This window comes from Callospermophilus lateralis, chromosome 4, assembly GCF_048772815.1.
Source record: "Callospermophilus lateralis isolate mCalLat2 chromosome 4, mCalLat2.hap1, whole genome shotgun sequence".
Lineage (NCBI taxonomy): Eukaryota > Metazoa > Chordata > Mammalia > Rodentia > Sciuridae > Callospermophilus > Callospermophilus lateralis.
Window position 1 is genome coordinate 161,903,968 of NC_135308.1, and position 12,515 is coordinate 161,916,482.

Genomic DNA, 12,515 nt, shown 5'->3' on the forward strand with positions numbered 1-12,515 from the left:
TTCCTGTCACCTTCTCCTCAGTCACCCTCTTGTCACCTCTCCCTCAGCTACCTTCCTATCATTTCTTCCTCAGCCACCGTCCTGTCACTTTCCCCTCAGCCACCTTCCTGTCACCTTCCCCGATGCCCCTGCCTCCCCATGGCCATTCTGCTCTCACGCACGCTCGTCCCTGTCCAAGCCAAGTCAAGTGGTATCTTAAAACGGGGTCACACTCCTCTCCTCACAATTGACAGGTGCCCGTTTCGCAGCAAGGTCCAAGTCCTCCTGAACATGGGTTCTGGTGCTCTCGGTTCTGCCAGCCGTGGGAGTGGCTCTGGTTCCTGGGCCGCCCTCTACAATAGACAAGAAGCCTCTGGAACGCCAGGACCCAGATGAAATCTTAGCCATGGTGAGAGGCCAGGCTGGCCTGGACAGAAGAGCCCCTGGCCCATCAACAGGGCGAGGGGATCTGCAGACAGTCAAACGCACCAGGCCAGGAAAGCCCTGGCCCCAGGCAGGGGTCTGAGCAGAGCCTCCAGTGAAGAGTATGTGCAGACAGGAACCAGGCGGGGAGCACTGCACCTTCCTGCCAGCCTCCCGGCCCTGGGGCAGCCTCCAAGCGGTGGTGTCTGAGGGCTCTCCCTGCTCTGGCTCCCATCCTCTCAGTCCCTCGGAGCTCAGTGTCCTCTGCCTTAACCAGCCCACTGGCTGAAGCCTGAGGCCCTGCCCCTCAGGGCCCATGCTGACCTCCCAGCATACCATGTCCAGGCCTGTGCAGGGTTGGACTCCACCTCCTCAATCCAAGCTGTGAGGAAATTCTTCTCTTTAGAACTCAATTTGCACACCCAAAGAGGGAGGGGGAGGGAAGAAGATAGCTATAGTTCCTTTAAACACTGGGTGCAGCCATGGGAGGTGATCATGACTTGAACCCAGACCACCTGGGTCCTAGTTCTACCACCACCCCTAGGAGTCATGTGACTCTGGGCACACAGTACTCACCTGTTTCTGACCTACAGATTCTGCATGGGTGTGGCTGGTGCCCCCCTCCTAGGGCTCAAGGGGTCAAATGCAGAGATATTAGGGGATCATCCCTGGGCCTGCCTGGACCCACTTCACACCTGCTACCTGGCAGGGCTACTCACTGTGCCTCCTTTCACTCTTGACAGTGCACTGGCTTGGACATTAAATGACACAGCCCTCCTAGTCCCAGCCCAGTGCTCATAACAATGCCTGGCAAAGAGTATCTGGTCATTTCTAAAACATGAATTCTTAATGATGGTGGCTGTGTGAACCCATGTGTAATAAAACAGCACAGAGTACTGCCAGGTGTGGTGGCACAGGCCTGCAATCCCAGAGGCTCCGGAGGCTGAGACAGGAGGATCATGAGTTCAAAGCCAGCCTCAGCAACAGTGAGGTGCTAAGCAACTCAGTGAGGCCCTGTCTCTAAATAAAATACAAAATAGAGCTGGGATGTAGCTCAGTGGTTGAGTGCCCCTGAGTTCAATTCCTAGTACCCCACCCCCACAAAGCCAAACAAACAGCACAGAGCCATGTACACAGACTAAAGTCAGTTTCCAGTGCTCAAGTGACGTAAGCAAGACACTGCTCTCAGAGGAATGTGTGGGAAGGCTACGGGGAATCCAGCTTTAATATTTTTGCAGCTTCTTATGAATCCACAATTGTTTACAAATAAAAAGTTTTAAAGATTCCTATTATTTTTCCCCAATTAAACTTTGGGTATCACCCTTATAAACTTACAAATAAAATGAAGAGATCTCCAAAATACTTCTTCCATGGCTTAATAAGCACCATAACTTAGTCTGATTTACCCAGAGGCCATCGTCTCAGAATCCGGCCATCCACAGCATACCTAGATACTCGGAAATCCGTGAGGCTGGCTCCACAGCTCACAGCACTTTGGCCAAGCTGGCAGCTCCTTAGTCTTTGACCTGGATGTTTATGGAAAAGGTGGCTGCCAATCTTCAGAGGGAGATCCGCCACAGGACAGTGGCAAGAGATAGCCAGCAATGGCAATATCCAAAGAAAAGTGTTCACTTGAATCTCAAAGGTCTGAGGACATTCAGCATGGGGACAAACATTAACAAATATTCTCTGTCTCTAAGAGGGGTGGCTGACTCTAAGTTCATAATAAAAATTGCAAATTATAGGAAAAAAGAGGCCAAGCCAACTCAGGCTGCCCAAAGAGAGAAAGGAAGCATATGAGACATTCCAGAAAATTTCTACCACAAAATGGTTTTGGAATGCTTGGTGCTTAAAGAGGCACAGGGGTGTCTCCACTGTACCTCAGGGCTTTGCTAGAGTCTCACTATACCTGGGCCAGGCACCAAGAGGGGTTCCTGGAGCCTTTGCAGTGTCGGCTCTCCGCACAGCAGGTGCTCAGAAGCCTGGACCTTGGGGCCAGACTGGCAGAGCACTGTCCCTCAATGCCTCTGGTAACCTTGTGTAAGCTGCTCAACATCTCAGAGTCTCAGTTACTTACTCTGGAAAGTAGGGCACCATGAAGATGTGGCAAGGGAACACGGGGACTGTGCTCAGGGCTGCTCTTGCTGGGCAGCTTTCTCCCCACCACCAGCCCATCCAGGGGAGGTGTTCTGGAAGCCAGGTTCTCCTACTCCTGGACCCCTCTGAATCTGGCCAGAGCCAGTGTCACTCATGATGCCAAGCCTTGACCTTTGTGGACACATGGCCCTGAGTCCCACAAGGAGTGCTGTGGAGAAGGGGCAACGGAGTTTCCTACCGGAGTTTATACAAGTGTTTAAATAAACTCAGCAGAACTTTAATCGGACCATGAAACACACTCAGATCAATGTGCAGTGTCCTGGCCGGAGGAACGGGAGCCTGCATGTGTGCGGTACAGGCACCCTGTTCCGGGGCAGATGCCCAGGAGACCAGTGGCGCTGTGGTGAGCTGAGTGCTGTTCCGATGCTCCATACTACCTGTCACCTGGTACTCTTCTTCCCTCCCTCCCCACTCACAATGAGGGCTCTGAGAAAACTGAAGCCACGAAACCTCAGAAGCTCTGGGGCTTGCCTTCCTGGCTCTGATTCCTAGATCCTAACTCCCAGACCCTTACTCGGCACTCCGTCCCCTACTAGACTGAGCTTCGCCAGAGCCAAGCCTGAGGTCGGAGGTCGCTGAGTACCTGGCGGATGGTGAGTGAGTGCACCAAGGGCAGCGAAGGAAGTCTGAGCCTGCTGTCATTAGGCCTCCAGAGAACTCTCCAGCCCCACTGATGCTGGCAGATCCTGAGAAGAAATTCTTCACTGGGAACCTTCATCCCCAAAGCAAAGTCTTCTTGGAGCATAAATATGACATATTTTAAAGATAAGAGAGCTAGTGTGAGAGAGGGAGAGAGGTGGAGGGACCGGCTTCTGGGCAACCAGGCACCGCCAGGGGCAGCAGAGGCCAGGGCTGGCCCTCATGGTCTTGGCTGTGGGCCAAACCAAGGGTAGCCAGCACTTGCTGGGCCAGGGGCTGGGCAGAGGGATCGGCCAGGACTCAACAACTCAGGGTCTCCTCTCACTTAATAAGGACAGGGAGTAGCCTGGGTGTGTCCCCAAATCAAACCTGAGTTCTAAAGACCTGGAGAAACTGTCTATATGTGTCCTACCCCTAGGGGCATGTGCTGTACTTGCCACCAGCACTTCCCTGATGGCTCCCTCTGGCCACAGAGGGGTACCTGGGCCCCTCTTACAGGAAACAGACCCAAAGAAGCAGGAGTGACTGCAGAGACTGCACAGAGAGTTAGAGCTGGGAGCCTGGGCCAGCTCTAGAGTCTCAGGTAATATGTGCTGGCACCTGGGAAGTGGGACCACTCAGAAGGCTCAGTCCATGACCTTGTTTTTCAGCCAGCAGTCTGCACTGACTCTGCCTGACCCCCCTCATGCATTAGCTCCATGTAAACAAAACCAGCCTGTGTGCCCTGCCCTACCTTGTTTTTGGGAGGCCCCAGAGAGCTAGACAGGCATTAGAGGAATCAAGTGACACAAGGGAATCTAATTTGCAAAAGGCTCTGGATCCATCACTCTCAGGAGCCACAGAATCAGAGGTCACTTGAGTGCAAAACAAGCTCAGTCCTAGCACCTCCAGGCAGGCTCTGATCTTGAGCTATAACAGTCTTTATTGTGACTGGCACTAGTAATAAGCAACTGTCACAACCACAGAGAGGCTGTTATGGTTTGGATGTGAGGTGTTCCCAAAAGCTCATTTGCAAGACAACACAGAACCTTAGTGGTGAAATGATTATAGATTATGAGACTTAACTGATCCACTGATATAGATTAACTGGGAGGTTAATGGTGGCAGGCAGGGAGGGTATGGCTGGAGGAGGCAGGTCTGGGGGTGTGCCTTGGGGTTTATATTTTGTCCCTGGTGAGAGGGGATCTTTCTGCTTCCTGGTGGCCAGGTTCTGGGCTGCTTTTCTCCTATACACTTTTCTGCCATGATGTTCTGTCTCACCTCGGGCCTGAACAATGGAGTCATCATCTATGGACTGAAAGCTCTGAAACTGAAAAATAAATGAAATAAAATTTCTCCTATTTCTTGTTAGGTCTTTTGGTCACAGCAATAAAAACGCTGATAAAAGCACAGACTCAGAGAGGTGGGCAAGCTGCCAGGCACCCAAGTCCCTGTCTTCCCCTGGGCATTGATGAGCAGGTGGTCTGTCCAGTGAGCTCATCCTGAGCCGCTGGCCCCTCCACACAGCCTCTGCCACCCTGGAAATGCTCCTGCTTATGCTTTGGGAGGCACCAAAGAAGTTCTCTGGGTTTTTTGTTTTTCTCTTTTTGCTTTGTTGCTCAGATTTACAAATTGGAGATTCCACCAAAGATCCTAATGAAAGAAATGTCTTTTTGAAACTAACACATCAGTTAATGCAGAGAGGGGTTGAAGCCCCCACATCTGTATTCTTTTTAAATCTGGATTTCTGGTTTCACTTAAAAATCAGGATATGGTCCCCCAGGGGCCTTTGGGTAGAGTGATCCACATGCCCAGGGTCACACCATACTTCAGCCAGTGCACAGTTCACCTGAGGCCCAGCCCCTGGTAGTTCCAGAGCCTCCTAGATCCCTCTACTCTCTCTGTGGCCTAATTTCTATAGTCTTCAAAAGCTCCCCATGGCTGCCCACGGCCTACCAGCACACCAGGGCTCAGGCCCCTCTAGCACCCTCATCCCAGGCTCTTCTCCTGTTGCTCAGTGCTCTCCACCATCATGCATGCCTTTTATTTTGCACAAGGTGACTTCCCACCTCAGGGCCTTTGCACAGGCCCTGCCTATATACTGCCCCTAAACTTCCAAGTGGTGCTTTCTCAACATTCCATTTCTGCACAAATGTGGCCTCCTCTTCAAGGAGGAAGCTCTGGCTAATGTGTCTCACTACCTGTTTCTTTCCTCAGTAGTCTTACGTCCTGGACAGCGAGCCCCATAGCAAGAGTGCCTGGGCTCCCCTCCAACTCTGTCTTCCTAACCTGACTGGCTTCCATTTCCTCCCCATCAACAGGGTTGAGCCCGCCTCCCTTGAGGGCAGCTGGGAAGCTGGAGCATTCAGCCTCACAGCAGTAGAGCAGCTCCTGGTGGGCTCCCCGCACCAACAACTCCCCTGACTGCCCCTGCCGACACCTCAGCCCAGTGATGCCGACAGGCCAAACAGGTCCCTGTGACAAACAAGCCCTCTGGTCTCTTGCTTGCGTCTTTCCTGCCCATCTTATTTTAACCAGGGGTCTCAGTTCCCTCTAGCATCTGCCAGGGAGAAAGGTGCTCTTCAGAGGCACAAGCACACACCACCTGCACGTGCTAAAAAGGTGCTCAGGAGCCTGGCCTCAGGAGTGTCACAGCTGCCAGGAGCAGTCACCCTGGGGAAGCCCCTTCCCTGAGGAAAGCTGGGCTCTCCCTCCCACACTCCTTCTCCGCAGACATGCTTCTAACACGCCTCTAATGCCAAGTCAGACTCCATCGTGGGCAGCTCCACCCCACAGTGCCACAGCTGGGGTCTGGAAGGTGCCCAATGAACTGCTGCCAGCCCAGAAGTGCCCATGGGCCTGTGGGGTGGCTGTGGGCATCTGCATTGATACCGGTGCAGCAAGGACCTGGGAGCCATGGAGCTCATCTTTTAGGTCCTCCTGGGGACACTGCCAGGTCAGCAACCAGTATGCCTGACTTGACTGTGAAGAAATACCAGAACAAATAGATTCTGAGACGCTCCCTGAGGCATGAGTGCTCTGTCGCCCGAGCTCTGCACTCTGGATGCTTTCACCTTCACCTTCTCAGGACAAGACCTTTCCTAACAAGACTACACCCAGGTTCCCAGAGAGCACCCAGGCCTCCTGCACCCTCCACTGGATGCAGGTCTCCTTCCAGCTCCGACACTGCTGGTCAGCACCATGGGCCTGTTTTGTGGATGAGGCTGAGGCTCAGAGAAGTTCAGGGAGTTGCCTGAGGAACGGCAGGGATGGGGTGGGGGCTGCGTTCTGGCTGGTCCAACATGGCCCTCTCTGACCCCTGCCTTCTGTGTGAGCCACTCCTTGGGTGTCTGGTGTTAGAGAGAGCCCACGCCCTGGCCTTGGGCTTCCAGCCTCCTGTTCGAGGGTCAGTGATGGGGAAGGGGCAGTGGGGCTGGCCTGTCCTTTTCCTCACATCTTCCTTGACCACTCAGAACATCCAGGCCTCCACAGCCTTGGCTCTGGCCACTGCCTTCCTGACTGGCTCTGCTGCAGCCCACAGCCCTACCAGGGACTCCGGCGCTTACTTCTGTCTTAGCCAAGAGAAAATCCCCTGTCTTTGCACATAAGTCCCCTCTCCCTGGGAGCTTGTCCTACAGGCCCACTTTCCTAGGCCCAAACTTCAGGATTTGATCGCCAGTGCCCTGACACCAAGTATCTCCATGTGCTGGGCTTGGCTTGTGGCCAGGCTCTGTCCCAGGCTAGGCCAGCTCCCCCTCTGGCCAGAATCTTTCCTGGTCCCTCTGCACCTCACAGGCAGGCCTGCCATGCCACCTGGCCTCCAGAGAGCAGCAGGCTCCAATCACAAGGGTATTCAGCAGGCTGGTACCCACTGAGCACGCAGACTCAGACAGGAAGGTGCTCAGCCTATAGACCTCGAGCCCCCTTTGGAGAAGGGGATCCTTGAGAATGGGACTGTACTCTTCCTGGCCACAACTGGCCCCCAATCCAGAAAGGAAGATGGCTTTTGTGGTCATATTTGCCATTTGTGTCCCCTTGTCTCCATACACACACAGTGGAAATCCCAACAACCTGGTGTAGTGGCAGAGGAAAGAAGCCAGAAGGTTTCCAACACCAGAAGCACATGACAGGCCACCTGTGCAAACTCCCTTGACTCTGGGGCCCCTGGAGTGCACATGTGGAGAGGGAGATTCTGGGGGCTGCCTCTTTCTGCGGGGCTGGAGGTGTGCCTGCTCGGAAGAGGCTGTACTCACCATTGGAGCGGTGGATGCAGGTGTGCTGGTTGTCACTGAGGAAAAAGCCACTGTGGCACTGACACTCATAGCTACCCATGGCATTGACACAGATCTGCTGGCAGCCACCATTGTTGTCCTGACACTCATCCACGTCTGTGAGAAGAGGAAGAGAAGGCAGAGAGAGATCACCACCTGAGATGGCAGGACACTGATGCCACCGATTTCTCTAGACTGTGCTGAAGGATCCCCCCAGGGAGGACTTTGGTGCTGCCAGAGGGACACCCCTGGGCGTGCTGCATGGTGAAGCTCACGTGGGGGTATCCTGACACATGCCATGGCATCACCGAGGCACTCCATGGTGCCACAGTTACACTCAACAATGGTGCTCTCCAGAGTGACTCCACAGAAGTAGTCAGGGACAACAGCTGTGAGGAGGCGGACCCTAGTGGTTTCCTGGGTGCCTAACACAGCTCTGTGTCTCCCCCATATCAATCCCTCTAATCCCCCAGCAACCCTGCAGCCATGTTTGTATATTAACCCATTTATAGTTGATGAAATGAGGGAGAGAGAGGCAAAGTCACTTTCCCAAGGTACCACATGGGATTCCAAACTAGCAGACTGACACTCCCAAACCCTGGCTCTCCATGACATCACTGCACCCCCCCTCTCCAGGAAGACGATGCAGCTCAAATTGTCTCCCACAAAACACAAAGCCTCGCCGACCACAGACGGCCACCATCCCTCTGCAGCCCTCCTCGAGTTTACAACCAGCTGCACAAGACCCTGGAGCCAAGGGGAGGTTGGGGCCAGGGTGGCCTGCACCACCCTAAGGTCCAGACTGGCAGATGGATTTTAAAAGCCCAGAAGGTGGGGAGGATTTGAAAAGACTCTGACCTCTGGCTGCTGGGATTCTCGGGGAGGCTGCTGAGAGGTCTGTCCCACCCCAGGAGGGAGGGAGGACAAACCTCAGTGCCGACACTCATTTTTGACCAGAGGCTGCTGGCACAAAGGGTGTGACTGGCTGAAAAGAGTCTTTATGGAGCTCTGGTCTGGACAGCAGCATGTTTCAATTACCAGAGCCATAGGCCCCGCTCTGTCAGTTTGTTTAATGAAAGAAGGGCTTCTTAAACCTTAATGTTCCATGGCTGTATTGTCATTTTAATAGGCAAATATATAAAACCACAATGACAATGTGAGCTACTGGCTGCTTCTAGCCAGTCCCCCATGCCCAACGCACACACTCACACGTGCACACATGCACACACATGTATATAAGCACACGCGTGCACATGTACTTCAGCACTGAGGATTTCAGACAGTTCTAACACTGACATCGTTCACTCCTGGGACCCAAAGGATGTGAAAAAGGGAAGAGGCCAGCAGAGTGACCTTCCATGAACCTGGCACAGTGCAGTTCTGGAGCAGTGTCAGCTGGATCCTATTTAGGCCCTCGGACAGCAGAGCACTTTACCACCCAGGAGACCGCGGCTGCCTTTGAGGCCCTAGGCGAGGCTTGTCATTATTCTCTGGCAGGCTCAGATGTCAGCCGTGTGGCAGCCAGAGGAGGGAAGCAGAGCTCTGAACTCTAAAAGTCACCAGGGGTTGAGGCTCAAATGTAAAGGCGGCTCTTGCTGAGAGGCGCAGCGTGATCAGACCCTGAGCCTGACAGTCTGACCCGGGGAAACCAGGAAGGAGGGATGGGGATTCATTTTTTCAATACTTTTCTCCACACAGTCTTGCTGATGGCTCTCTGCAGGCCCAGTGCCAATGGCACCTTTACTGGGGCCAGGCCTAAGGTGCGGTGAGTGGCCGCCTCCCCTCCACATCTCAGTGGCATTGGCCTTCAACCTGCACATGAACAGCTCTAGGCCTGACACTTTGTCCTCCTCATCTCTTAATAACACAAAGCTCACCTCCCCTGGGGGTCAGTATGTGTCAGGTGGAGGCTTCACCAGGCCTCTCAGCAACCCATGTGACACATCTTGTTACTGATGAGGACACAAAGGCTCAGAGCTAAGCCATGAGATGGGCAAAGTGAAGGCAGGACTCAAGTCCAAGGTCTACTGTGCATGTGTTCAGACCAATGCTATGAAGAAATGGCTCTCTTCCTGCAAGCTTGAACCTGGGTGCCAATCTGAGCACATGGCTGTCAGTTCCAGGGGCAGCTGGCTACAAGAAGTACTGAGTGACTCAGCAGCATCACTGGCCTAACAAGACCCCGGAGGCACCTATGCCCGGGTAGGGCACATACCTAGCCATGGGCCTCTGCAGTTGGTTGCTGCCTCTCTTCCCGGGGCTCTCAGGCTCTCTGCCTGGTGTCCTGTCTTCCCCACCCAGGGAAAGGTTCAACTGAGAGGCAAACAAAGTAGATCCAGATTCCCCAACACTGGACTCAGTGCAGAAATGCTGCTTTGCCCCTGGAGCCACCCATCTGCAGCCATCTGGCCTGGCCCAGCTCTGCACCTCACTGAAAGCACAAAGGGCAGTTGACGTAACACATCTACAAACCCTCAGTGACCTGGCAGGGTGGCTGGCCTTAGGGACATGGCTGTTTACACTAGCAGGGAACAATGACTCGCCAACACTGATGAATAATTTGAAACAAACGCAAGGCCATGTAAACATTTCTCTTCCTCACTCCCAAATGATAAAGCCCGAGATTAAGCAGGCGGGAAGAGGGGCTGCCCTTCTGCACCCTTTCCACTGTGTCCAAACAGGCCTTACCCTGCACTCCCTAATAGGGCTGAAAATCATGAATGCTGAGTCCCTTCAGGCCTGGGGTCCCCCTCACACCTCTTGCACCCCAAGTCTTTAGCCCTCACAAAGGACCACAGTGAAGGCTAGAGGGCAGCCAGCTGGGGTAGCTGAGCTTGTGAGATGGCTGCCCACCAGCCGGGGCAGACTGGACACTGGGAGGCCCCTATCAGGCTTAGCAGGGCACTGTGGGAAACAGTCTTTGGCTCTGACAAGCGGGAATGGGGGAATCAGCGCACCCTGCTTCATGTTCCCCCAGCACTTGGAGCACTCTGTATGAGAGGGGTGCTTATGGAGAGAAGGGGACCCACACCTGGGAGTCAGGCTCCCCAAATTCTTCCCCTAATGCCTGAAGGCCCATGCAGGAAGTGCTCCAAAGCTTGGGGACTGCAAATTGTCCTCCAGGAAGCTCTCCTGGAGGGCTGTGGCATGAGCAGGCTCTTTCCTTTCTGCCATAAATTAATTGGCTGTTGCCAGCACTGATGGGCCTGGGTGGCTGTCCCTGTGTGGGAACCTTGCCCACCTTATGCCCATATTCAGAGGTGAGCTTAGGGCTGGCTGGGTGCACTGTGGCCTCATTACCCCACACAACAGCATGCGCTGCCACCAGGCCCCAGCTCAGGGCTTGGGCACTGGTTCGCTAAAACACACGCAGCCCCACGCTAGGGGTAGAGTTCTTACTGTTCCTGATTCTCAGAGCACATGGATGCACAGAGAGGGGAAGAGATTTGCCCATGGCCCTGTAGAGGCAGAAAGGGGATTCGAAGCCCAGTGGGCCCATACAGAGCGGATGAGAAAGTGTCCAGGCCAGTCATGGAGGAGCAGGCTGCCCAGGTGACAGTGCTAATTGCCCTCCCCTGTCCCTAAGCACTCATCTTTCCAGTACCCAGCAAGACCCTTCTATGACTTCTTCCTAGGATTGGCAGAATTCATCCTCCCTGCCAGGGAGGATGAATTCTGCCAGTTTCCAACAGGGTTTAGGATCCCTAGGGGATCTGGGCCAGCACTCTGCCTCTGAATCCTGCCGGCAGCTTACGGCATTGTTTTCTTCCTCTGCCTGGACCATAGGACCTGGCTGTCTAGTCTCTGCCCTGGATGGGGACAGACCTACATCTCCTTCATATCCCTGCTCACAGCAGAGAGGCAGGTTGAGGTGGGACATAACATGGAAGGTCTGTGCTCGCATATGGCGGGGCCAGGGGCTCACTCCCCGCAGGCAGGCAGCCTACAGCAGCAGAGCATGTCCTGGCTCCGGGGCACACACAGGGGTGCAGTTTAGGCTACCACAGCCTGCTCACTGTTCCAGATTCTGTTCTCTGAACATGTCCCCTGGTTCACACGTGCCCGAGTTCATATGAACGCCTGCCTACTGCCTTAGTCTCTCTTGCCAAAGTTTTTTTTTGCCCTTTTGAGTCCACCTTCAATGTCTCTGTTTGTTCATTCAGGAACAAGCACTGCACGCCTACCAAAATGCAGCCACGGATGCTTTGGGCCATAGCACAGGGATCAGAGGCTTCCTGTGAGGAGGGAGGAGCACAAGGAGCTCTGTGACCTGAGGCTGGAGGAAGAGGAGGTGCTTGGAAGCAAAAGCTGGAAGAAGGGGCAGGACAAGACCCAGGGGGCGGAAGAGCCTGTGACCATTCCAGCAAGAGAATTCTGGAAGCCATTAGGGAAACTGGCTGGCTGAGTCCTAAATCTTGGGTTAAGGTGATAAAGAGAGCCAGACTTGGCATGGAGATGACGCCACCCTAGGCTCCAGCTGCTTTGTGGCCTGTGACCCTCCAAGATCCTTGAAACACCAGCCCTATATGGCCCTTCTCCCCTGGTTTGGTTGGCAGGGAGACATCTGTGTAGCCTGATGGTGTCACCAACCACAGAGGCTCTGGCCTGTTTCCAATTCAGGGTTCAGGATCCCTAGGGGATCTGGGCCAGCACTCTGCCTCTGAATCCTGCCGGCAGCTTATGGCCCTTTATCTTTATTTATAATCACAGAGAAAGGTTCCCAGAAGGCAGGGAGCCCGAGGCATGGGGACACAACTATAAAGTGTACTCTAGGAGGCTCCCTGCAGGAAATCCTTTTGACTGGCAGCATAGCTGAAAGATGCGGGGTGCAGAGGACCTCAAGGCCGTAGACGCTCTGTGAGAGACCAGCGGGTCTCCCTTCTCAGCCTGCACCTCCAGGAGTGGACATGCTCCCTCTTTTGACACATAAGCGCTCTTTTAAGGTTGTGCCACCAGACCTGAGGGAGCCTCTTATTCTTCTGGGTCAGGCTGGGTTGCAGGCAAGGAAGGGAGAGGAAGCTGAGCCCTGGCTGTCCCTGCCTTAGGGGTCCTCAGCTGCTGGGGTTG

The 12,515-nt window shown here is 54.1% G+C and overlaps 1 protein-coding gene across 1 annotated transcript in view; it reads right to left on the minus strand.

Annotated features, from left to right (window-relative positions):
• LOC143397283 (signal peptide, CUB and EGF-like domain-containing protein 1) overlaps positions 1-12,515 on the minus strand; it is a 97,014-nt gene that overhangs the window by 43,683 nt on the left and 40,816 nt on the right. The window contains exon 4 of the mRNA XM_077109277.1: positions 7,431-7,565. Within this exon, the coding sequence (XP_076965392.1) occupies positions 7,431-7,565 (135 nt within the window). The remainder of the gene's footprint in view (positions 1-7,430; positions 7,566-12,515) is intronic.